At 47.1% G+C, this 26,485-nt stretch overlaps 1 protein-coding gene across 3 annotated transcripts in view; it reads left to right on the top strand.

Moving 5' to 3' along the window:
• The window catches only part of PACRG (parkin coregulated), a 224,441-nt gene extending 213,842 nt beyond the window's left edge, over positions 1–10,599 (top strand). For all 3 annotated transcript variants that reach the window (XM_064158241.1, XM_064158242.1, XM_064158243.1), the window contains one exon: positions 10,252–10,599. In XM_064158241.1, the coding sequence (XP_064014311.1) occupies positions 10,252–10,412 (161 nt within the window). In that variant the 3' untranslated portion in view covers positions 10,413–10,599. The remainder of the gene's footprint in view (positions 1–10,251) is intronic.
• The last annotated feature ends 15,886 nt before the right edge of the window (positions 10,600–26,485 follow it).

Here is a 26,485-nt window from a genome sequence, read left to right as displayed (position 1 = left end):
CCTACTGCAGGGGTGTTGGTCTAGACGAGCTTTTGAGGTTCCAACCCAAACCATTTATGGTTCTGCGATTCTATTTTTTATATGCTTGCATCCCAACAATAATCAAGGGCTCACTTCTTTGTCACAAAGTTACTAATGCAGTCACTGAAGCTGTGCAGTGGTCAATGAAATATTTTATGGTCAAGCTTTACCAAATAGGGTTCCTGAAGGGTAATAGTTTTAAGTACTGCATTTATGCAGCACAGATTCTATTAGTATGTGACAGATGTAAAAACACATCAACAGCTAGAAACACAAAGTAACCCATTACTGAGTTTTTATTTTGTAAAGAAAAACCTGTGGCTTTCCTTCCAAAGCATTGTTGTTAGCTAAGTCTCCCTTGGTCAGGGGGTGTGGATTGTGTTAAGAATGACTCAACATTAAAAACTGGCTGTTGCAGAATTGCTTTTTGTACTGAAATCAGTGATTTTTGCAGCACTTTGGGACATGCAGCTTTGCCACTTTCTATTACTTTTAAAAAAAGAAATTAAATATATTATCTAATATTTCAAATAGTCTCAATAATTTAAAGTAAATTAAATCTATGAGGCTGAGGGAGTGCAGCCTGCAGAAGAGGAGGCTCAGGGCAGAGCTCATTGCTGCCTACAACTCCCTGAAGGGAGGCTGTAGCCAGGTGGGGTTGGTCTTTTCTGCCAGGAAATCAGCAACAGAACAAGGGGACACAGCCTCAAGTTGTGGTGGGGGAGGTTTTGGCTGGATGTTAGGAGGAAGTTGTTGTCAGAGAGAGTGATTGGCATTGGAATGGGCTGCCCAGGGAGGTGGTGGAGTCGCTGTCCCTGGAGGTGCTGAAGCAAAGCCTGGCTGAGGCACTTAGTGCCATGGTCTGGTTGACTGGCTAGGGCTGGGTGCTAGGTTGGACTGGATGAGCTTGGAGGCCTCTTCCAACCTGGTTGGTTCTACGATTCAAATAATACAATCCACATACACACACAAAAAAGATTCTATAGATTTTTGCATTAATTGTGCTATATTTGGGTAAGAAATTGGCATGACAAGCAAAATGTATTTCACATCAGATTAAAGATTTGCAAATTTAGCACATACACACACAAGGTTTGCAGCTAAACTGCCACGTTTAGTTAGCACGAGCTTAACATGTCCAAAACAATTGGGAGGACGTCAGAGTCACAGATGAGATTCAACTCTTGTTGCACATTAAGCACTATTTGTGGCCTAAATGTACTATTTTGCAACAGTAAACAGTGTGTCAAGGCCACAGAGATCTCAGACTCCTTTTTCTGTTCTCCTGTTGGGCAGATTGTTTATCTAAGAGTATTTAATTCTGCTTTCTCTGCTATTGATCGGCAGCACAAACAAAGCACAACTTCAAAGCCTGAATTCACTGATGAAGTTTAAGTTTGTGGAGAGAGGGGAAAAAAAAACACCAACGAACTATAAAGTTCTCCTAAATATATTTGTTAATATGATTTGTTACAAAGCCTGTGATTTCTTTTCCATTTCTGTACTCCTATTTAAAAAAAGGCATTAAAAAATCTGGGCTTAGACTGGATTACATCTGATATTACTAACGTTTCCTGGAAATGGAAAACTGTGATAACAGCTGCTGTCTTGGCTCATCCTCAGTTGCCCTTTTTTATCCCTACCTTTTTTTGTTATATACACCATAGCAATTTCCAAGTAGTTACAGCTATCTCTAGTAGCCTTACTCTGGGGACAGACACAAAGGGACCTGGGGGTACTGGTAGATAGTAGCTACTGGTAGATAATAGCTGAACAGGAGGCAGCAGTGTGCCCAGGTGGCCAAGAGAGCCAATGGCATCATGGCCTGGATCAGGAGCAGTGTGGCCAGCAGGACAAGGGAGGTTATTCTGCCCCTGTGCTCAGCACTGCTCAGGCCACACCTTGAGTGCTGTGTCCAGTTCTGGGCTCCTCAATTCAAGAGAGATGTTGAGGTGCTGGAAGGTGTCCAGAGAAGGGCAACAAAGCTGGTGAGGGGCCTGGAGCACAGCCCTGTGAGGAGAGGCTGAGTGAGCTGGGGGTGTGCAGCCTGCAGAAGAGAAGGCTCAGGGCAGAGCTCATTGCTGTCTACAACTACCTGAAGGGAGGCTGTAGCCAGATGGGGGTTGGTCTCTTCTGCCAGGCAACCAGCAACAGAACTGTTATGGAGGACAAGAACAAGAGGCACTTAGTGCCATGGTCTGGTTGATTGGGCAGGGCTGGGTGCTAGGTTGGGCTGGATGATCTTGGAGGTCTCTTCCAACCTGGTTGACTATTAAAAAAAGGACTTGAAAACTGCCTTTCAAGCTCTGAATACATTGAGAGAAACTTGTTGGTCCTTCTTTAGTGCCAAGGAGTTTTCTCTGTGTAGCATTACTGTAATTAAGGGGTAATTAACATGAGATGATATCTTCCAAAATTAGTGTTGTTTATTAATTTTGTTATTCACAACTCTCACCACCCCAACCACTAATTTTAATAATAGTGGGTTCTTGCATGGTCATGGAAACATTTTACAGATACCTAGATCTGGAAATAACCAGCAGAAACATAAGCATTAACTGAACTGGAAGAGAAAATTCTTGCACCCAAATACCACTTGCCCACTAGATGGACTCACAGAGCTCCCTTCTGCTTATGGCAGGAGGCAGTGGTAAATCACAACAAAACTTTACTTATTTACTCTCAACATTATTATTACCCAACTTGTGGAGCTAGCTGCAACATCAAACAGTACCCAAATGCTTTCAGGGATCTTGGCTTGTTGGCTGCTGAGACTTGATTCTTCTTGGTCTTCTGGGGAACAGGGGCAGACAATCTCTGACCTTGTCTCCTGGCTCCTCTGGATGATCTGTGTATGGCCAGGACTTCCCATCTTGGCAGGAGACTTGCAGGTGCAGACAGGATGTGCAGTCTCAGCACAATGCCACACTGGCTATGCTGACCAATTGCACGGAGGTGTTTAGAGAGAGTCTATTCCTGGTGAACTCAAGGCAGTGGAGTTGCCAGGCAAACAATAAGGCAGTAAGCAATGACAGCAGGCAATAGCAGGCATGAACAGAATGGCAGAGAACACTGTGTTTACCTGTGTATTTCTTTTATCAGTGTGGGCTGAGACTATTGGACCTTTGGACACAGAATAGCCAATAGGAAGGGCAGTTATCCAAGCTTGACCACATTAAGGGAAGCCATAGCCCCAAATTCGGGAGCAGCACAGGCCTTGCACAAGCTAATCATATGTACCTTGTCTACCACAGAAGAAAAACATGCCTGGGCAAGCCAGTACATGTATAAGCCTATTTCTAGCCCATCAGGCCTACCACAACAATTACTCTAGTGAAATCTTAAAATTAAATGAGATGGAATATAAGTAACATTAGAATTACTTTTCATACCCTGAATCACAAATAGGAGCATGTCTAGACTCAAATAGAAACCAGGTTTTCAAGCAAAATTCAAATCCTCCTCTGGTCCTTGCCAAACACTGAGCTTAGTCCCTGAGGGTCAGAGAGCAGGGCGTTCTTGGCTACAGCAGTGGGCATCGTCATTGCTCAGGGCAGGGCACGTCACTCCTGAGCTTCATGTGCTGGGTGATTTCATCAGCAAGCACAGGTCTTGACAGATGCAAAGCTTTTCACTATGCCTTCAAGAACCCTAAAAGCCTTGGTGCATGATTTAGGAGACTGGTAACTAACTTTTTGATCCAGTAAAGTAACTGGGATCTTCTCCTATTCGTAATCCTTTACATCTGTTAGTATTCCTTGGATGTGTTTCTTCTCAACACAGAAATAACATTTGCTCTGCAAAGAGTTCTCAGTGCATGCTGAATTTGCCAGACATTGCACTTGGAGACAAAGATATGACAGACATGCTTCCCAGCATTTTCGTGGTGATTTATTCTCCCTCACAAAGGACAGCTTCATAAGGAGCTTGAATCAGATCCATGTTCACACTTTACATATGCAATATTTTGGTGTCTGACAAAGTTGGCTTCTCATGCAGAGTAACTTGGAAACAGAGTCAAAGCAGAAAAGAGCAGGCTGAGACTGCTATACTTGGGCAGATCTTTTTTCCTCCCTAACTAATCATGGTTATTATGATTAGACATTTACCCTCAGGCAGATTGGGCTGCCCATTCCCCTTCATTCATTTAGTGAATGTGGTCCTGTTGGGTTAACGATTATCTTCTTCTCTTGTCTGAAAGATTTACTAATTCCTCTCACTGCACAGGATAGCTCTTTTGGTACTTACCAGGTGACCTCTGTGCTGACATAACCTTTCAGGTACCACTGAATGTAGCTTGTGTAGTGACATTAACATGAACGATGGCTACCTTGAGGATACAAACCTACAGACAGCACAGATGGTCTGCAGGAAAGAGAGTCAGGGCAGCCTGCACATCACACATCCAGCCTGCCCTTTCAGCCTGGAGGAAAGGGACCTGGGGGTACTGATAGACAGTAAGCTGAAGATGAGCCAGCAGTGTGCCCAGGTGGCCAAGAGAGCCAATGGCATCCTGGCCTGCATCAGGAGCAGTGTGGCCAGCAGGACAAGGGAGGTTATTCTTCCCCTGTGCTCAGCACTGCTCAGGCCACACCTTGAGTACTGTGTCCAGTTCTGGGCCCCTCAATTCAAGAAAGATGTTGAGGTGCTGGAACATGTCCAGAGAAGGGCAACAAGGCTGGTGAGGGGCCTGGAGCACAAATCCTATGAGGAGAGGTTGAGGGAGCTGGGCCTGTTTAGCCTGGAGAAGAGGAGGCTCAGGGGTGATCTTATTACTGTCTACAACTACCTGAAGGGACATTGTAGCCAGGTGGGGGGTGGCCTCTTCTCCCAGGTAACCAGCAATAGAACAAGGGGACACAGTCTCAAGTTGTACCAGGGTAGGTATAGGCTGGATATTAGGAAGAAGTTCTTCACAGAGAGAGTGATTGGCATTGGAATGGGCTGCCCAGGGAGGTGGTGGAGTCACTGTCCCTGGAGGTGTTCAAGAAAAGCCTGACTGAGGCACTTAGTGCCATGGTCTAGTTGACTGGATAGGGCTGGGTGCTAGGTTGGACTGGATGATCTTGGAGGTCTCTTCCAACCTGGTTGATTCTATGATTCTATGATTTCCTTTAGCATTGCCTCATTGTCTTAGGCATATTTTAACCAAGCATCTAAAGCATCATTCACTGTGCAGACTATGCTCTATAGTAAAGACTCCTGCACGGGGTTAGAGAAAATGCCTCTGCTACAAGCACTATTGTGGTGCTTTGTTGGCCTCCTACAAACCTGCTTAGTAATGTATCACCATTACTTCTAGAGAATTCATTTTTTTGCCACTGCTTCTTTGAAAGAACAATGAAAGCTGTGTAAGCTCATTAGCAGAGCATGTGTGTAGGCTTAAAATTACAGATAATAGCCAAATGGTTGGAAAGTCAGTAATTCCTTCACTTATTTGCCAAGACTTAGGGCAAGGTTCAGGGCTTCCTTTGCTCGAGACTGCTGAAAATAGAAGCACCTCTAGGTATGAACAGGCATGATCAGGGGGTTGAAGCACCTCTGCTATGAGGACAATCTACAAGAGGTGGGGCTCTTCAGCCTGGAGGGGAGAGGGCTTCGAGGGGACCTTGTAGTGGCCCTCCAGTATTTGAAGGAGACCTGCAGGAGGGCTGGGGAAGGATTATTGATGGGATCTTGTGGTGACAGGACAAGGAGAAACAGGTTTGAACTGGCAGAGGGGACATTCAGACTGGATGTTAGGAGGGAGTTCTTCACAGTGAGGGTGGTGAGACACAGGAGCAGGTTGCCCAGGGAGGTTGTGGATGTTCCCTCCCGGAGGTGTTTGGGGCCAGGCTGGATGAGGCCTTAAGTGACCTGTTCCAGTGGGAAGTGTCCCTGCCTGTGGCAGGGGCTTGAAAATGATCCTTGGGGTTCCTTCCAGCCTAAACCATTCTATGACCAGAGGGCTGGAGCTGCTCTGCTATGGAGACAGACAGAGTTGAGGCTGTTCAACCTGGGAGGAGAAGGCTCCCAGGAAACCTTATTGTGGCCTTCCAGTAACTGAAGGGGGCTACAGGACAGCTGCTGAGGAACTTTTTAGGCTGTCAGGTAGTGATAGGACTGGGAGGAGTGGTACAAAGCTAGAGATGGGTAGATTCAGACTGGATGTTAGGAAGAAGTTCTTCAGCATGAGGGTGGTGAGACTGCCCAAGGAGATGGTGGAAGCCTCATCCCTGGAGATGTTTAAGGCCAGACTGGATGAGGCTCTGAGCAAGCTGATCCAGTGCGAGGTATCCCTGTCCATGGCAGGGGCATCAGAACTAGATGATCCTTGTGGCCCCTTCCAGCTGTGACAGTGTCAGGATTCTATGATTGCACCTAACATTTGTTGTTCTTGCTCCTTTGGAAATTCAAGTCATGAACCTCTGAATCTTAGAGGGTGCAGAAGATTGCCAAAAAACAGATTCCCAGGCTGGGGACTATGACCTGTGCAGTGGCCTGAGACCTTTATCCACCTGAAAGCAAATCAGACTCTTTTCTAACCAGCCCACAAAGCATCTGAAGAACTGCAGCTTGCAGGCACGATGGTGGGAAATAACCTTGCTTAGTCCACGTGAAAACGAGGAGACTTTGAAGCAGAAGCACTCATGTCAGGCAGCTTAACAGAGAAAAACCCTGAGCTGCATCACAGTCATCTGCTGCCCTGCCCTGGCCTCACACGGTCAGGATCTCACCTGGTGCCGAATGAGGCCAGTTCTGGTGTCACCACAGAACAAAAGAGGAGCTCAGCCCAAACAAAAAGGCCCAGCCAGCACCCATGGGTGATGTTAGAGCAATCATCAAGCCCAATCCTACATAGCTGGGGGGGGGGCCACCAGGCCCCCCAGCCTTTTTGGTCCCCTCCACCACTCACCCAATGTGCACTCACCAGGGTCAGACACTCAGAAGTGGTGATGGGAGGAGGATCCTCTGCCCAGTTGGGCGAGCTTGGGGCTGCTGCCTCTCCTGGGGCTGATTAAAAAGGGCAGAGATCAGGGAGGGCAAAGTGGCCACACCTGGGGTGGGAGGAGACTGCAGCAGCAGCCAGGTGCTGTGGGTTTGGGGGGAAAGGGGGAAAGGTAGGGGGGAAAGGAGCAAAGATGATATCCTTCACAGAAAGAGTGACTGGCACTGGAATGGGCTGCCCAGGGAGGGCTGCAGTCACCATCCCTGGAGGTGTTTAAGAGGAGACTGGGTGAGGCACTTAGTGCCATGGGTTAGTTCATTAGAATATAGTAGGTGATAGATTGGACTTGGTGATCCCAGAGGTCTCTTCCAACGTGGTTAATTCTGTGATTCTGTATTCTGGGGAGTGCTGGCAGTTGTGATGTCTTCATTCCTGCATTAGTGTCTGGTATAAGCTAATCCTTTTATCTATTATCTCTCTGTTGTCTGTGCTCTCACAGTCTGTTATTTCTAACCTGACAGTAAATTTATTGCAGTAAATGTTGATAGTGCAACCCTGGCTTCTCATGTTAGTAAAATAAGTAGTTAATATCTAGGAAAGTGGGGTTTGGTTTAAGAGTAATCATCACCAGAGGAGTTACTGCCTTTCCTCTCAGAAGCCCAGCACTTGAGTGTTACATCTGTATAGTTGTGACTGTCTTACAGCAGGCAGTGACACACATGAGTGAGGAGTGTGAAAAACTGCTTCATGTAGAGTTAACTTGGAGAGCAATCAGATGTTTCACAGGAGAATTCATCAGAAGGGTGATTTTCACCCACGTGCATCAGCTCTTTCTTCCTGACCATTGTTCTTCAGTCTTCACTGCTAATGAAGTCATAAACTTTAAATCCCTATCCTTGGGCTGAGGAGAGGATAGACTCCTAGAATCAGCCAGGTTGGAAGAGACTTCCAAGCTCATCCAGTCCAACCTATCAGCTGGCCCTGTCTAATCAACCAGACCATGGCACTGAGTGCCTCAGCCAGTTGGTTATTTTACCACCTCCAGAGACAGCAACTCCACCACCTCCCTGGGCAGCCCATTCCAATGCCAAGCACTCTCTCTGGGAAGAACTTCTTCATAACACCCAGCCTAGACCTCCCCTGGCACAGCATAGGTGCAGTTGTACATCTACAGCCCACTGGCCTGAGGATGTGGAGATAATGGTGGAAGCAAACTCTCCCCTTGCCCTTGTGTGTGCCATGCTTCCAATGCGAAAGGCAGACACTACCTGAGAAGCTGGCTGCATTGTTTTGGCAAATGTGTTCTTCACTGGCTGTCTGAGGGTGTTCACAGCAAGCAACATCATTTCAGATGTTAAATGCATGTCATGGGCATGTTGCCACCATTGCCTGGAGAGAAGCCACTGACTTTGTGTGGATTACTCTACTTTGTGTGGATTAGCAGTGACAGTATCTGCACTTGACCACTACGCCACACCTGATCTGAGTACTTTTATGCTCCTACCAGAGTAATTTCTATAGATGTCTTGGAATACAACCACATTAAGATCTTCAGAATGTTGTTTTAAAACAAAATCAAATCTAATTTTCTCTTTAAATTCTTTCAGCATGATTGCAGGTGAAGTTATTTCTTAGTCTGGTAATTTTTTTTGTTGTCAAAATCGTTCACATTGGGTTGTTGTTTTTTTTGAAGAGTTATGCTCTGTGTCACCCTTATGAGTCCATGTTAGAGAAAGAGTAAAGAACAGTGCTGCATCTGGTGGCTGCAATAATTTGTCCTTTTGACATTGTCTAAATTCTACAGATCTTTCAGAGACCAGAAATTCAGGGAGTGCTGTGTCATGCTCCAAATATCTCTGCTAGGCCACACAACATCCCCTCTATCAGAAATAAGTGTGCAAATATGATGGCTAATATGGAATAATCCTGAAACAAGACTTATGTAATGGTTTGGCTGTTACCCTCTCACACACACATAAGAAAATCACCCAGACTGGACTCAGCCAAGCTGGAAATTAGAATGAAGCTTTATATTTACAGCTTAGACAAAATACAAGCAGATATTTAAAGTATCTATACAGCTATAGTCAGAAATAGATCAGTTAAAAAGTAATACAGAAACACAGCAGCCCTTCCAGAAACCAGAGTCCCCAGGAAGGGCTCCCAACCACCCTTCCACCTCCTTTCCACCTCTCTACCTTATCCCAGACTTTGCCTTACATTCAAGGTGAGTTTGGAGAATCAGCCAGGGGGGTTAGGAAGCAGATGGATTAGATACACAGACAGCAGGTTAGAGAGAGAGAAGGGAGGCAGCCAAAGCCAGAGAGCAACTCTGTTCTCTATATTTGTGTTCTTGTTTTTATACATCTCAGCAAGCCTGTGAGTAAAACAGATATCACCATTGTTTCATTTTCACAGCCTATAATCTAACTCCTCTCACTAAAACATTCCAGCTAGGTTCAAACTAGCACAGCCTATTTGTGATTTCAAAGCAGCACAAGTCTAGTTTGAGTGATGTTCTGTAGATAAGTGTTTTTGCAGCTGGCAGTAGAATTTTTTCCTAAATAAACAATATTAGAAACAGAGAAATAATAGTCTGAGGACATTAAGTGTGTAGAAAAGAGCTCATCTTCATTTTATAAGAGCATGTGTTCTCTTTGTTTTTATTTTCACTTAGCCACTGTAGTAATCATAGAATCAGCCAGGTAGAAGAGACCCCCAAGCTCATCCAGTCCAACCTAGCACCCAGACCTGTCCAGTCAACCAGGCACTAAGTGCCTCAGCCAGGCTTTTCCTGAACACCTCCAGGCACAGTGACTCCACCACCTCCCTGGGCAGCCCATTCCAATGCCAATCACTCTCTCTGCCAACAACTTCCTCCTAACATCCAGCCTAGACCTCCTCTAGCACAACTTGAGACTGTGTCCCCTTGTTCTGTTGCTCTGGCAGAAGAGCCCAACCCCACCTGGCTACAGCCTCCCTTCAGGGAGTTGTAGGCAGCAATGAGGTCTGCCCTGAGCCTCCTCTTCTGCAGGCTGCACACCCCCAGCCTCTCCTCACAGTGCTGTGCTCCAGGCCCCTCACCAGACATAAATTTTGAGGGCATTTGAAGGCTGAAACTGAGTGGAGCCTTAAAGAGATGCCAAAACCACCCTGTTCTCTATTCACCTGTTTTGTGTCACAGAGCAAAGTTTCTCATACAGGCAGAGTGACTGACCAGCAATTTTAATTTCCCATGTCATTCTTCCCAGTGTAACAGTAAATTTAATGTAATTGCTTTGTTTCTTTGTTTCATTAACCAGTTAATTCAGGTGATGGGATAGACTACAGCCAGCAGAAGCGTGAAAACATCGGCGATCTGATTCAGGAGACACTGGAAGTCTTTGAACGCTACGGTGGAGAAATTGCTTATATAAACATTAAATACATGATCCCCACTTACCAGTCATGCATATTAAACTGAGTGCTATCAAATGAGATGATTCCACTTGTGTTCAGAAACCCCTGTATCTGACTCTGTATGGCATCTTGTTAGTCATGCTTTTTTCTCTGCAGCTGCTAAAAGAGTGGCTTCTGGGGCATTAGAGTGGTAGCACTATTGTGAATAAAGCTTTCCAATACATAAATAGTGCCTGTTCCTTTGATTACAATGGTGCACTGTGCTTGTTTGTTCTCTGAAAGAATCGCTCCTTTATAGCAGAGCTGACTGGAGCAAGAATCTGAGTTAAACCTTCAGCTGTATAGACAATAAAACTATAATTTTCATACGCAATTCAGCAAGTGCCGTTCTGTGTCCGCTTGCCTTCAGGGTGATGTCAGAAGCTGTAACAAGAAGAGTTTATGCTGACTGCTTAATAGGTGTTTGTCATGGAAGAGAAACACCAGTTCAGTGATGCCTCTGCAGCAGCTGTGCCGAATAATGTGCACTGACACACAAGACAACTGTTGAATGTATATACTCATTACAGCAGGAAAATTTACATGGCCTCTTATAAAGCACTGTCATTACATTAATTCATGTTTCTTACACACTCCTGATGTTGGTTTTCCAGGTGTTTACCTTGTCATGGAACTTCTGTTCCTCTTGGCAAGTGTTAGGCACAACTAAAGTTTGGGAAAATGAAGCCCAGGGAAAAAAGTCAATAAATCAGATGGAAGATGTAGCTTACATAATGTATTAGTCTCTAATGACACTGTTCATCTGGGTAAACACTGAATGTACACATATGTATTTTTTAAGGGCATCAGATAGTCTTTGTAACTGCATGGTTGCTATTGCTTTTCTGGCTTTATCACAGAATGTCAGGGGCTGGAAGTGACCTCAAAAGATCATCTAGTCCAACTCCCTTGCCAGAGCAGGATCACCTATACCAGATGACACAGGAACACATCCAGGTAGGTCTTGAATATCTCCAGAGAGGGAGATTCCACAAGCTCCCTGGGCAGCCTGTTCCAGTGTTCTGTCACCCCTACAGTGGAAAAAAAAAACTCCTTATGTTTCCATGGAACTGCCTGTGCCTTAACTTCCACCCACTGCCCCTTGTCCTGTTATTGGGTATCACTGAGCAGAGCCTGGCTCCATGCTCCTGGCACTCACCCTTTACATATTTATAACTGTTAATGAGGTCACCCCTCAGGCTCCTCTTCTCCAAACTGAAGAGCCCCAGCAGCCTCAGTCTCTCCTCATAAAGATGTTCCACTGCCTTAATCGGTTTTGTGGCTCTATTATGGTATATATGCATACAATGTAACTGTCACAAGAATCCCTTACCATTTCCTACTCCATTAGGTTGTCTCTGCATTCTCACAACACAGAACTGATATAATCATGGATCACTGTTGAGATTGCCTTTATTGTTTTTTCAGTAATTCTGTGGAATAAACCTACACAAAATAGAGGAAGTTTAACTATTCTCAAGGACAAACATTTAAAAACATTGAGTCAGCTCAAAACAAATCAGACTTCCCCTAAAAAGCATGAGATTTTTTTAAAAGGGAGACTTTGGTCTCATTTAGCTTTTATTCTTGCTTCTAGAAGCTCATAAAATATATGCAAGTTGTACTTTCAAGTGTTTGCCTTTAACTGTTAGACTTCAATATGCTTATCCACCTCCATTTAGTAGGTTGAACATGAGCCAGCAGTGTGCCCGGGTGGCCAAGAGAGCCAATGGCATCCTGGCCTGGATCAGGAACAGTGTGGCCAGTAGGACAAGGGAGGTTATTCTGCTCCTGTGCTCAGCACTGCTCAGGCCACACCTTGAGTGCTGTGTCCTGTTCTGGGCTCTTCAAGTCAAGAGAGATGTTGAGGTACTGGAACAGAGAAGGGTGACAAAGCTGGTGAGGGGCCTGGAGCACAGCCCTGTGAGGAGAGGCTGAGGGAGCTGGGGGTGTGCAGCCTGCAGAAGAGAAGGCTCAGGGCAGACCTCATTGCTGCCTGCAACTACCTGAAGGGAGGCTGTAGCCAGGTGGGGTTGGTCTCTTCTGCCAGGCAACCAGCAACAGAAGAAGGGGACACAGTCTCGAGTTGTGCCATGGGAGGTCTAGGCTGGATGTTAGGAGGAAATTGTTGGCAGAAAGAGTGATTTGCATTGGAATGGGCTGCCCAGGGAGGTGGTGGAGTCACCATTCCTGGAGGTGTTGAAGCAAAGCCTGGCTGAGGCACTTAGTGCCATGGTCTGGTTGCTTGGACAGGGCTGGGTGCTAGGTTGGACTGGATGATCTTGGAGGTCTCTTCTACCTGTTTGATTCTATGATTCTATGATTTTCATACCCTATAAGGCTTGTCTGTTGTGGAGGGTTGGGAAATTCCCCCCCCCCCCCCCCCCCCCCAAATAAAATTTACCAGACCAGCTCAGATGGCTTGGAAGTAAGCTAAAGTTACATTTTACAGCAAGCTAAATTTACAAGCATGTATACAAAATATATTTACATGTATTTAGAATAATATACAATACAGAAATAATACAGAAATCCAATCCTCCCCCCTGGACAAAGACAGCCCAGAAGAGGCCAATGCCACCTTCTTCTGTCCCCCCAGATAGAAAACCAGCAAAATCTCACCTGTTTTCAGCAAAAGGTTAGAACATGGTGTGAAGGAGCCAGAGAGAGAAAGGAACAGCAAGAGAGCAAGTTCCCGAAAGCCAGAAGAGCAAAATTGCTTATACAATGAATGATACAGATTTTATCACTATTTTCCTTTCAGAACCAATGCCCTGCTCACAGGGTCACAGGATATTAGGGGTTGGGAGAGACTCGAGGAGATCATCTAGTCCACCCCCCCCCCCCTCCCCCCCCACCCCCCCCCCCCCGAGCAAGACCACACAATCTAGCACAGATCACAGAGGAATGCATCCAGACAGGCCTTGAAAGTCTCCAGGGAAGGAGACTCCACAACCTCTATATTCTATATTCAAAAGAATGTACAGAAAGTTTAGAATTTAGAATCAAAATAGAATGTCAGCTCTTAAACTGCTACACTTGAATGAGAGGCACATCCTCTGTGTGTACTGCAAGCGGGGGAGCACCCTCCCAACTGCTGTGTCTTTGAGCTGGATCTATCCTTAGACTGACTTTAGACTTGCCTTTTTCTGCTTTGTGGAATCTTCAGCCTGAGATTTTTTTTTTCCCCACTTACTTTCTTCTCTTTCCTGTAATTGAAAAAAAAAAAGAAAAAAAGCTGAGGACTATTTTTACTCTTCCTACCTTACTGAGGAACTGCAGCATAAAGCGATGCTGTAAGTGTTCTCCTGTCCCCAGTTTAGGCTGCTGTAGGTATGCCTTTTTCCAAGGTTCCAGAGACCTTCCTTTACTATTCAGAGTTTGCTTCTGTCTGAGTTTTCTTTTATGCATTGCCAGGGCTTGCCTCAAGTCCTTAGAGTTTAGGCAGTGTCTATACTCTGACTAACACACACCACTGATGGATGAATATATCCAGTACACTGCCTCACATCTAGGGTAGCTGCAGGTCTTTCACTTCTGGGTCACAAAAGAAGGTGAAGCCTGGCTGTAAGCCCACGTCTTGGGAAACTCATGGTTTTGTCTTCAAACCTTGCAGCACAGAGTTAGGCAGAATACTGCAGGAGGGCCAAGGCTACCTCTTCCAAAAATGCTCTTCTGTGCAGCCACCATGGCACTATCAGCTCAGCCTTCACTTACAGTTCCTCGCTCTCTTTTTCCTCAGCATATCTGTGTCCTGCATTGTCCCTGGCAGCAATGAGCCATACTTTTTCACCTCTGGGTTTGATTACTGTGGCATTGCAGGTTTCCCATGAGTACAACGTGCTGGAGGGCTGCTGCTTGAAGGGAGCTGAGTTATTCAGCTCAAGAAATAGAATGGGCTCTTCACATAAGGAATAATCCCAGGCCACCTTTCACTCCTTACCTATTTATATTCTGTCCTTAAGAAAAAGCCCAGTACTGCTTTTTGCCTGAGATCAAAAAACCGCATTAATAACTGGCTTCAGTTCTCCCGTTGCTGGGCTCCAGCCATGGAGCAGCACACAGAAGGGCAGACAGTAAAGAAAGGGCTCTCATTCTTGGGATTTCCCCATCCCATCACCCCTCTGCATCCTAGCAGCACCACTGAGCACAGGATGAAGTTGCAGGCTCTTCACCAGCTTTGTTACTCTGCTGCCTGACTCTTTTTTGCATCCACTCCCCTTTAGCTCAACTAGGACAAGGCTACAACTGACAAAGAGACACCATGGAAAATAGGTACCTTGTGCAGCTGCAGACTTACCCAGAGCTGATCCCTTCAGCTCTGTGCTCCTGCTTGAAGATTTCTCTCACAAGATGTTGCTTAAGCAAGGGGTGACCTTTTTGCAGGCCATAGGGACAGTAGAGGTTATACCCATTCGCATCAGCAAAAATAGGACTTCCAGGGATGTCCTTTCACTTGCATGTACAGGATGAGACCATTAAGCCCTATTACACTATTTCAATGTTTGGGCTGTTGCTTCAATATCTGGGCCATTGCTTTAAAAGTGAACTTTCTTCCAAAACCCTATCAATCCTAGGAGATGGACTGACAAAAAAGAAGCATGTTAACAACTACAGGTTAGTAATTTAGGAACACTGAGAATAAAACTATTTATAAGATGTCATTTTACTATGTCAAACTGTAGGCCTGGCAACCTTGACAGTGTCCCTTTAAGCATGATCAGCAGCGTATTTATAGGCAATTACAGCACAGCTTAGAGCACTTCTCTGAAGCACAAGATCAAGGGCCCAGGTGCTTAAGCCTATGAGTAATAGTATGTCATTCAATACATTCCTTAGCTATTTTACTATGTGCGAAAAAAGGGATTGCAGTTGAGAAATGGTAACTGCATCTCTTTTCACCAGGTCATCCTGTGATCACTGACACTGGGGGCCAGCCAACCAGAAGTTTCTAGTTACAGTAAATTCAAAGACATTCTGTGCCAGGTGTTTCAAGGGGTATAGATTAAGTGTAGCAGCACTGAAGATGACTTGGTTTTACAGAATTGATGTGAAGTGCATCTTGCTTATGACTGTGGCTTGCTAGCTCTCCAGGCACTACAAGGTAAGTGGCATCAGTAAAGAACCCTGTGGATGCTTAATTAAGTCTTAAGTGCTACTGTTCTGAGACTAAATGTCTGAGATTTCCCCTGGTTTATCTTGATCAGCATGTTAGAGAGGTTGGCTGGTGGTTGTTTCACTAACATTAGGGGTGAAAGAAAAGCTACCTGTGGCCTTCTTTGTCTTGCACAGCGATCAAAACAAAACTAAAGTGAGACCTTTTCAGTGGCTACTCCCCAACTCGCTGTACGGAAGCTCTACCCGGTGTCAGAGTTTTGGGGACTCTGGCATTTCGTGAATACTAGTGGTGCTATAAAGCAGTTGCTGTACAAGCTGTTGAACTACTGAATGGAACAACTTGTCGATGTGAAGCTGAGAAAGGGCAGAGGTGGCTGTGGCGCCTATCCAGCCTGGGCTAAAGCTGCCTGTGGGCTCCTGTGGAGGGGCAGAGCCTGGCAAGCTGCTGCCAACACTGATGGTGGTGAATCGGAGCCAGGCTTCTTGCTGGCCGCTTTCCAGTGTTTCAAAGAGATGGAGCTGACAAAAGAAGTTTGAAAAAGACTTCCCAGGAGTTAAATATGAAAGGGCTATGGGAAGCTGTAAGTGGGAGGGAAGGTACAGGATCCTGGCTGGGGGGAGCGTTTGTGTGTGGGTTGGAGGGAGGTGTAACTGCAGCCAAGCAGGGCAAAAATAAAAAGCTAAAGCAGACACTATGTGCTTTCCTAATCCTGTCTGGAGACCCTCTGACTTCCAGAAAAGCATTCTCCAGTCTGAAGGGCTCTGTAGGCAATGGGGCAGTTCACATTTTTCCACTCATCTGTAACATCCTGTGTTTTCTGCTTTAAATAAAAGCAGTGGTGTTTGCGGGAGCTCTCTACAAAGCCTGTCTGCTCGCAACAGCTCGGAGCTGCTTTGTGCCTCCTGGAGACTGGGAGAAGAAGGTTCATGCCCTGGCAGGACAAGAAGTTCCCTGTGCTGGCCCCATAATCCTTCCGGCGGGTGAGGGGAGGGAAGGGGAGCATGTGTGGTGCGGCACATCCCGCTTGTGCCTGTCCTTGCTCAGCGAATGCAGGCTCGGCGCGGCTCTGCGGGTCCCCGCCGGCAGCTCTCCCCTCCATAGGGCAGCATGTGCAGGGGGTCTGCCAGCACGTCTGGGTGCCGCCTTAGAGGGACAATGTACAGCCTCGGGGAGGACAGCATCTGCTGCTTTCTGCAACGCTGGGAGTCAGCTGCGTTGAATGTGCCTTTGTGATGGCGGCTTGGGTGTTTATTGCCCAAATCGGCAGAGGCTGATTGTTCCGCACCAGCGCTCAGGGCTGAGCCGGCCAGCTAAGGAGCCGCGCAGCCCTTGCGGAGCGCTGTGCTCTCAGCCGCTGTGCCCGCCGTGCCGGGGCCGTGCGGCAGCGGGGCCGTGCGGCTGCCGAGCCCCCGGCGCTCCCCGTCCCACGGCAGAGGCGCTCGGCCCGGCCGGCCCGCGCTAGACCCGGGCGTGTGCTGCGGCCCTGCCCCGCGTCCGAAGGGAATGGGAGCGGGCAGCTGCTGGACTGGCTGCCAGCAGTGCCTCACGTAGGGCAGAGTCCTCCGGCTACAGCAGAATGGGCACTTTTGCTGGGGCAGGGACTAAGTGCAGGGCACAGCGGTGCTGTGTGGCGGTGGCCAGGGCCGGTTTCGGGAGGCAGCCTCTGCTGTGAGGCCCTGTGGGCACTCTTCCTTCTGCACAGCAGCCCTCTGCAGCTCTTGTCTCTGTTGTGGTCTGCTGACCAGGAGACCTTAATGTGGCCTTCCAGTGTCTGAAGGGGGCCTGCAGGAAGGCTAGGGAGGGACTGTTGACAAGGTCTTGTGATGACAGGGCAAGGGGTGATGGGTTTAAACTGGCAGAGGGGAGATTTAGACTAGGTGTTAGGAAGAGATTCGTCACAGTGAGGGTGGTGAGACACTGGCACAGGTTGCCCAGGGAGGCTGTGGCTGCTCCCTCCCTGGAGGTGTTCAAGGCCAGGCTGGATGAAGCCTTGAGTGACCTGTTCTAGTGGGAGGTGTCCCTGCCTATGGCAGGGGCTTGGAACTGGATGGTCCTTGAGGTCCTCTACGACTACCTAAAAGGAGGTTGTAGTGAGGCTGGAGCTGGTCTCTTCTCCCCAGTTACTAACGAGAGGACAAGAGGAAATGGCCTCAAGTTGCATCAGGGCAGGTTTAGGTTGGCTGTTGGGAAGAAGTTCTTTCCTGAGCAGGTGGTCAGGCACTGGCACAGGCTGCCCAGGGAGGTGGTGGAGTCACCATCCCTGGAGGTGTTTAAAAGGAGAGTGGATGTGGTGCTTGAGGCTATGGTCTAGTGATGAAGGATGCTGGGATGAAGGTTGGACTGGATGATGCTGGTGGTCCTTTCCAACCACAGAGATTCCTAGTGATGAGATGTGCTGAGGGCTTTGGTTTGGTCAAGGACTTGTCAACATGAGACTAATGATTGGACTCAATGATCATGCAGGCAGTTTCCAATCTAAGAAATTCTGTGATTCTTTGATTCTATCCCTTCCAACCTAAACCATTCTGTGACTCTGGCTGTTGAGGGCGTGGAGTGAGGGGACAAAATGGGAGCTAATCCTGGTTCTGTACACACGAGGAGAGAAAAGTTAAATTGCAGCCTCCTTACTCTGCCCTGGTGAGAGTAGGTTAAATGCTTTGAGGTAAGGAGAAGAAAGAGTGTGTCTCACCAGACTATAGTATTGCCTTGTATGCCTGTCTCAAGAAATGATTGCAATGATTAAAGGGGTGTGATGAGGCAATCCAAGCTCCCTGTGTTCCAATGCATCAGCATTTATTTTTTAATTTTTTTTTTTTTTAAATTTAAACCAGAGGCTAAGGCTGCTGAAGGGCAGAAGGGGAGATGCTGCAAGCCACCCTGGTGCCTCAATCTTCTCCACTCTGGTATAGTGGTAATATGTTGGTCTTGGGGGTCTCATCCCTGCACCTCTTCAACTTCTGTGATCCATGTGATCAGACTGAAAGAGTTGGGGCTGTTTAGTCTGGAGAAGAGGAGGCTCCCAGGTGGCCTTCACCGTGTTTAACGGGACTGCAGATGAATGCCAGGTACCTTTGGTGGCCTCCCAGGATCTGAAGGGGGCCTATGTAAAAGCTGGGGAGGGACTTTTTTAGGACATCAGACAGTGACAGGACTGGGAGCAGAGCTGGAGGTGGGGAGATTCAGATTGGATGTGAGGAGGAAGTTGTTGAGCAGGAGAGTGGTGAGAGGCTGGACTGGGTTGCCCAGGGAGGTGGTTGAGGCCCCATGGCTGGAGATGTTTAAGGCCAGGCTGGATGAGGCTGTGGGCAGCCTGCTCTAGGGTAGGGTGTCCCTGGGCATTGCAGGAGGGTTGGAACTGGCTGATCCTTGTGATCCCTTCCAACCCTGACTGATTCTATGATACACAGCCTGGTAGAGATTGATTGATAGCACCGTGTTTAATGGGACTGCAGATGAATGCCAGGTACCTTTGGTGGTATCCAGCATACTCATGTTGCAGCCACTAGTAGCCATAATCACTGTAGCTCTGTGCCCTTCACAGAGTGATGCTAACCTTGCAAGAAATCATGTTGCTCTGCAATATGAGTAAAGTGATTGAGGAAAACTTGTGGATGAAGTCCTTTAAAAACACTGGGAAACTTGAGGAAGTCTCCACACAACTCCATCCTGTCCACAACAGGTACAACAGCATTGGATGCTGAGGTTCACTGGATACAGGCTGACCTAAAGCAGCATGTTGCAAACTACTGCATCAATTGGGAAGCCTGGCTTTAAAATGTACAATCCACTGCACTCTGTATCAAGATTCAATTTCTGTTTTCTGGGTGTAATTTCTAAGCACTTCCCTAAGGAGCAATTGCCAAAAAGCAGCTCATCTTACCTAAGGGCAGCTCTAGAAGCAAGAAATTATATTCTGGTATCTCACCATCTCCATCTCAAGCATTAGTCCCATTATTTTCTTCATGTTCTCACTTCCTGCTTTTCTTGGGCCCCTGCAGTACTTTGCTAAGCTGAAAGACAGCTGTGGGCAGGTAGAGGGGCAGCTGATGAGAAAAGACAAGGAGGGACCAGCTATTCCAGCAAAGGCTTTTACTTTGCAGTTTATGTTTCAGAAAATGTGAGTTTTGAGGAACTTGCATCTCTTTCACCCTACAACTGCTCCCTGGGCAGTAGCTGAGGAAAAAAAATGAAAAAGCCCTGCTTGTTTCTTCTTCTGTGTAATGCTGTGGTGTATTGAGAGAAAAACACCAGCTCATCTGCAGCTGGGGCACAGGATTGAGAGCAAATGGCACGAAGCTTCTGGCTCAGAAGTGCTAAGAGGCTGCATTGGTCAAGCTTTTGGGGCCCCTGTGGCTGTGCATCACAAATCTCTGCCTCTCTGGACCAGCATTTGTCCTTAGAATCATAGAACCATAGAATCAACCAGGTTGGAAGAGACATCCAAGATCTTCCAGTCCAACCTAGCACCCAGCCCTAAACAATCAACCAGACCATGGCACTAAATGCCTCAGCCAGGCTTTGCTTGAGCACCTCCAGGGAGGGCAACTCCACCACCTCCCTGGGCAGCCCATTCCAATGCCAATCACTCTCTCTGCCAACAACTTCCTCCTAACATCCAGCCTAGACTGTGTCCCCTTGTTCTGCTGCTGGTTGCCTGGGAGGAGAGATTGAGCCTCACTTGGCTACAGCCTCCCTTCAGGTAGTTGTAGACAGCAATGAGGTCAGCCCTGAGCCTCCTCTTCTGCAGGCTGCACACCCCCAGCTCCCTCAGCCTCTCCTCACAGGGCTGTGTTCCAGGCCTGTCACCAGCTGAGTGTCTTCTGCAGCTGCAGGATTTCTAGGTTTTGGATGGCAAAGCCTTACTAGGCTCTGCTCGTGCAAAGGGGCAGACAGGTGCCCCAGCACTGGGATCTGGGACAGCCTGGAACTTTTCCTCCTTGCTTGCTATGTGACTTCCAAGATGTGCTGCTTGGAGCTGCTGATGCTACTGCTGGTGGGAAGGCGATGCTACTATCCCTATCCAGCTTGCCCACACCAGTGTCCTGTCTTGGAGGGCTGGGTTTTGTCACTGTTGTAGCTAGGATATGAACAGAAAGCATGAGCTGAGTCTGGCTCCTCTTGGCCATTGGCACAATCTTGCAAAACCTCTGTCCTATTTTTCCCTTAGGGACTGATCAAGATAGAATCATAGAATCAGTCAGGGTTGGAAGGGACCACAAGGATCAGCCAGTTCCAACCCTCCTGCCATGCCCAGGGACACCCTACCCTAGAGCAGGCTGCTCACAGCCTCAGCCAGCCTGGCCTTAAACATCTCCAGCCATGGGGCCTCAACCATCTCCCTAGGCAACCCAGTCCAGCCTCTCACCACTCTCATGCTCAACAACTTCCTCCTCACATCCAGTCTGAATCTCCTCACCTTCAGCTTCACTCCATTCCCCCCAGTCCTGTCACTCCCTGATATCCTGAAAAGTCCCTCCCCAGCTTTTTTGTAGTCCCCCTTCAGATCCTGGAAGGCCACAAGAAGGTCACCTGGGAGCCTCCTCTTATCCAGACTGAACAGCCCCAACTCTTTCAGTCTGTGCTCACAGCAGAGCTGCTGCAGCCCTCTGATCAACCCAGTGGCCCTTCTCTGGGCACGCTCCAGCATCTCCACATGCTTCTTGTAATGGGGGCTCCAGAACTGGATGCAGCATTCCAGGTGGGGTCTCAGCAGAGCGCAGTAGAGGGGGAGGATCACCTCCCTGGCCCTGCTGGCCACACTTCTCCTGCTGCAGCCCAGGCTCTGGTTGGCTTTCCAGTGATGGCAGTGGTGTTGTCCCAGGGCTGAAGCATGCCTGTTTCAGGGCACTCCTCAGGTGAGAAACCCTGAAGTAGGTGGTGTGCAGTTCCCCAAGTCTTTGGGAAGCAAATACATTTTCTGAGAGAGGGTCAACAAACATAAAAAGCATAGTAGCTAGCAGAAATAGTGCTTTAAATCCACCACTGTAAGTCCAAGGATAAACCCCAGATTTCTTTCGAAATGTGATCTGTGTGGGGAGGGGGAATACTTGGCAGCCCTTGTTCAGACCCACATTTCACAATGTGTGTTTTATTCATCAACTATTCACTGGAAGAATTTCATGGCTGAAACTTTATTAACACTGAATCATTTATGTCTGTTACAAAGGAAGAAATTGCTGCTGTACTGCCTCAAGAATCAAAGTAAAGGGAACATCTGCTCTAAACTTCTTGCATCCAATTATTGCTCGCTATGCATTATTACTTCTGTGCCTGCTTTTATGCAATGCTTTGGTATAAAATCCGAGGCTTGCTTGAAATCAACCTACAGCTAAAACTATGTCTGCATAGAGCTGAGCCCACGTGTACTTCGATGCAATTAAGAGCACAATCGGAGCATTCTGAAAGGCTGCCTTTAAAAGGCCTTTTGTTCCCTCCCCCGTAAGGGCTGGGTGTATAAGCATGCAAAAATGCAACATTAGGGGAAAAAAAAATCCCTCCGTGAAGAATTCTGTGGATGCAGATTGATGTTTTCTGTAGCTCAGCAGCTGTCTGCATTCAAATGCAGGGGAATGATTTGCGTTAGGAGGGTGATGGTAGCTTTGATAGGAATCCCCCGCATCACAAGAATGTTTGTCACGAAGGAGGAAAAACCCACCAGCGACATTCCAGGGCTGTAAACCTGCAAGCCACCAAACCCAGCATCCCAGCAGCTCTGTGAAGGCAGCAGCAGCAAATGCAGCTGCTCCTGCAGAAAGCAGACAAGAGTTAGTGGTTATTTTTCTTTCCCTTCCTTTCTGAAGTGTGTGTAGCCTTACCAACAAGCTAAATTGATTGGAAAATTAACTGAAAAAGAAAGCCCTTGAACTTGCATGCCTAGAAATCTACCAGTCTCATGTGCATAGCAAAGGCCACATATCTCACAAAATACCACAACATTTCACAAAGGAGGTTTAAGAGCTCCAATTGAATAAAGCTTTCTCTGTGAAATATCTTTATGGATCTACAGAACAGTTAAACCCTCCTTGGGAAAAGTGTACATCTCTTGCAGTACAGCAGCTGCAGTATAACTACCACTGAGGCCTCATTAATAAGGTTTTTCCCCTTATCAATGGAAGGGAAAAAATAAATCCTTATCACAGAAAAGAAATTTCAACTACTAAGTTCTTACTGCTTGCTTTTAAATCCTACATGTATACATGTGCAACAGAGCTTTGACCTTTTCTAAGGGAGAGATCAGGAAGTTCTTCACCATGAGAGTGGTGAGACCTTGGAATGAGGTGATTGAGGCCCCATCCCTGGAGGTGTTTTAGGCCAGACTGGATGAGGCTGTGGCCAGCCTGATCTAGGGCAGGGTGTCCCTGACCATGGCAGGGGGGTTGGTACTGGATGATCCTTGTGGTCCCTTCCAACCCTGACTGATTCTATGATTCTACTTAGAGCTAGCAGTGTCCTAAACAAACTCAAAGGCCCTTTTTCTATCAGTAATACTGGCATAGTGCAGGGTTGCTTTTGTGGTTTGTTATAGCAGCTTATAATTAAAAGGTAATTTGGGTACCATACAGAGGAGGGAAATTGGGCAATTGCAAACCCTGCAGTGTTCCTTCATACATGCTATTAATGGCTGTTTTTCTCCTTGAAGAAAAGCAGTGTTCCTCTGGTTTCAGTGGGTGTTTTCAAACATTTACTCCACAAGCATTTTCCTCTAGCAGATGATTGCATTGCCTATGCTCAACAGCTTCCCTGCATACCCACAAGTACTTCTAGCTTTTGTAGTTGTCACTAGAGCACAGTGCTGCACTGCCTTTTTGGGTCTTCCAAATTGTTACATTTATGTTTGGAGGGTGAATCATAGAATCAACCAGATTAGAAGAGACCTCTAGTCCAACCTAGCACCCAGCCCTAGCCAATCAACCAGACCATGGCACTAAGTGCCTCAGCCAGGCTTTGCTTCAACACCTCCAGGCATGGCGACTCCACCACCTCCCTGGGCAGCCCATTCCAGTGGCAAATCACTCTCTCTGACAACAACTTCCTCCTAACATCCAGCCTAGATCTCCCCCTGCACAACTTGAAACTGTGTCCCCTTGTTCTGTTGCTGCTTGCCTGGCAGAAGAGACCAACTCTCATCTGGCTACAACCTCCTTTCAGGTAGGTGTAGACAGCAGCCATGAAACCACATAGTGCAATTTGATTTCTGTTCATAGTTGAACATCTCATTCTACACAGCCCTGTAGAACACACAGATGATCAAATGCAGAGGTAGTTTTCTGTGTGTATGATTCTGCATCTCTGTTTCTGCCTTTGTGTTTTGTTGATGACTAACCCTGACAAGTGATCTGAGCCAATAATCTTTGTTTTCACTCTGGTGATCCTTAGCCACAGTCACTTAGCAATCAGTCACTTTCAGAACTGATGAGACACAGCACTTAGTCAATATAGGGTGGTAACTACTGTGAGATTTGGCATCTGAAATGATTGTAAATTAAGTCTTGCAGTGCACCTCAGATTAACTTACCCTAACTAGCAAAGAGTGCAGGGTTGTTTTTTGACAATAATTGCCTCAATCTTCAGTCTTCATTGAAGATGTGTTGTGTTTGCTTGGTTTCCCCACAGCCTGCACTCATGGCTTTTTCTTCTCTGATTTGATCAGTAGAAGGCAGTTGTACAAAATACTTTTTAGTTTTCAGTTTCAAGTTTCTCATGAAAATGTAGATGCTTTCTTTTAAATTATACAGTGCAGTTCTCTTTGCTTTTCCTGAGACTGATCCTCTTGGGTGGGCTGGTCCATGTGGACACACACAGCAGCCACCCTGAAGGCTTGGGGAGGCAATTAGTCTTTTGTAACTGCTGTGAAATAAACCTCAAAGGGCAGGTGTGGACGCTGAGGTGCAGAAAGGTCTGGAAACTCATGTGGGGGTCAGGTAAAACAGGCTGGCCCCTGGCCCCAGTCTGGGGCTGGGCTTGTTAATCAAGGGTGGAAGACACCCACAAAGCCATGCTTTCCAAGGAGGTCAGTGAAAGGACTCTTTCTTAGCACCAGCAGAGGGGTTTAGTGACCACCTTGCCCAGCTGTGCACAGCCCTGGTTGTGGTCAGGCACCTGTTGACCCCAGTCCTGCAGCATGCGCCAACTGGTTCCTGGCAAAAGCAAATGCTTACTGTGCCCAGTGTGCTCAGATCTGCCAAAGTCTCTGCACATCTGCTTCCTTCCTGCCATGACAGATGGTGGCCACAGATGAGAAATGCAGCCAGCACTTGGCATGAGCTGGACTTAGTCGCTGGGAGGAGCAGGGGGCGGCAAAGGAAGCGCTTTAACACAGTAATACTTTTTTTCAAGGAAGATGCCTCTGCTGCTTCTTTTGCCTGTCTTTGCTCCAGGCAAATAGAAGGAGACTGAGGAGTAGCTGTGACCGCTCACTTCTAATGTTCAGCATGACCCCGCTTTCCCTTTTACTCCTTGTGGGTGTGGTGGAGCATTACAGCGGGCATGATGGACCACCATGGAGCCTTCCTCCTGGGGCTTAGCAGCTCCCTAGGGACAGCCAGCTGAAACCCCAAGTGCTGCATGTGATCAGGAGGTGTTGCCATTTCTGCTTTTATCTGAACAAACTGAAGTCACACAGAACATGTGTTTGAGCAAAGGGTGAAATCCAGTCACTTGCCTGAACAACTGCTGATGCCGTTGTGGTGCCAGACCTCTTTGTTCTTGGTCTCATTGAGAGTAAAATGAGGAAGCACTGCTGTGTGACTGCTCTGGTTTCAGTTCAGCACGTACACAACTTGCTGTAGCTTCACCCAGCAGCAATTGCAGCTAAATCTTGCTCGTCTTGGAGTTCAGATTGTTCCTAATGAGGTAAAAAAGACTATTCATATGAAAAAGGAGAGCAGGAACTGGCCTCTGAGCTACCTTAAGCTTACCCTGCTGCTGTGTAGTACATTGCATGTTTTTTTCTCCCTGGGTAATTTTAATTCTACCCCAAATAGCACTGCAAAAGGACCATATATCTGTTTAGCCATATCTTCATCTTACAGCTGTGGAGTCATTTCAGCTGCCTTCTCTGTACCACTTTGGTTTGCACACTTTTAGTGCTTCACTCATTAGATCTTAGCCTGCATTTTTCTATCGAGTGACTTTCTACAGAAAGCAGCAGGAGGCTGGAAATTTACTCTGCTCTGGTGAGACCCCATCTTGAATACTGCCTTCAGTTTTGGGCTCCCCAGTTTAAGAGGGACAGGGATCTGCTGGAGAGGGTCCAGCAGAGGGCTACAAGGATGATTAGAGGACTGGAGGGCATGGCTTATGAGGAGAGGTTGAGGGACCTGGGGCTGCTTAGTCTGGAAAACAGAAGACTGAGAGGGGATTTAATAAATGTGCATAAACACCTGAGGGCTGGTCAGGAAGAGGAGGACAGGCTCTGCTCATGTCCTCCCTGTGATAAGACAGGGAGCAATGGGTGTGAATTGCAGCACAGGAGGTTCCACCTCAACACAAGGGGGAACTTCTTTACTGTAAGGATCACAGAGCACTGGAACAGGCTCCCCAGAGAGGTTGTGGATTCTCCTTCTTACAAGGCCTGTCTGGATGTGTTCCTCTGTGATCTGTGCTAGATTGTGTGGCCCTGCTCTGGCAGGGGGGTTGGACATGATGATCTCCTTGGGTCCCTTCCAACCCCTAATATCCTATGATCCTATGATCTCTGTCTCATGTCATGTTCTGATTTGATATGAAACCTTGCTTACCAAGGTTACCAGCATGAACCTTGCTTGCCAAGGTTAAAACTGGTGATATGATCTATTTGTTTAGGAACTTACAGAAAACTGCCTCTATCAGACAGTAATAAGAATTGTGACATTTGCTGTGAAAGCTATTTTGGTTTTTTACTGTGAACTTTATGCCTTTTCACTTATTTCAATAACTGCCCAGTAAAAGTGCAATAAATCTAATGCTGTAAAAGCATCTGGGCAGGGTTTGCATTACAG

The sequence above is a fragment of the Pogoniulus pusillus genome, chromosome 18 (genome assembly GCF_015220805.1).
Source record: "Pogoniulus pusillus isolate bPogPus1 chromosome 18, bPogPus1.pri, whole genome shotgun sequence".
Taxonomy (NCBI): Eukaryota; Metazoa; Chordata; class Aves; order Piciformes; family Lybiidae; genus Pogoniulus; species Pogoniulus pusillus.
The sequence above is the reverse complement of the archived record's forward strand: the minus strand, read 5'-3'. Positions and strand labels throughout refer to the sequence as shown.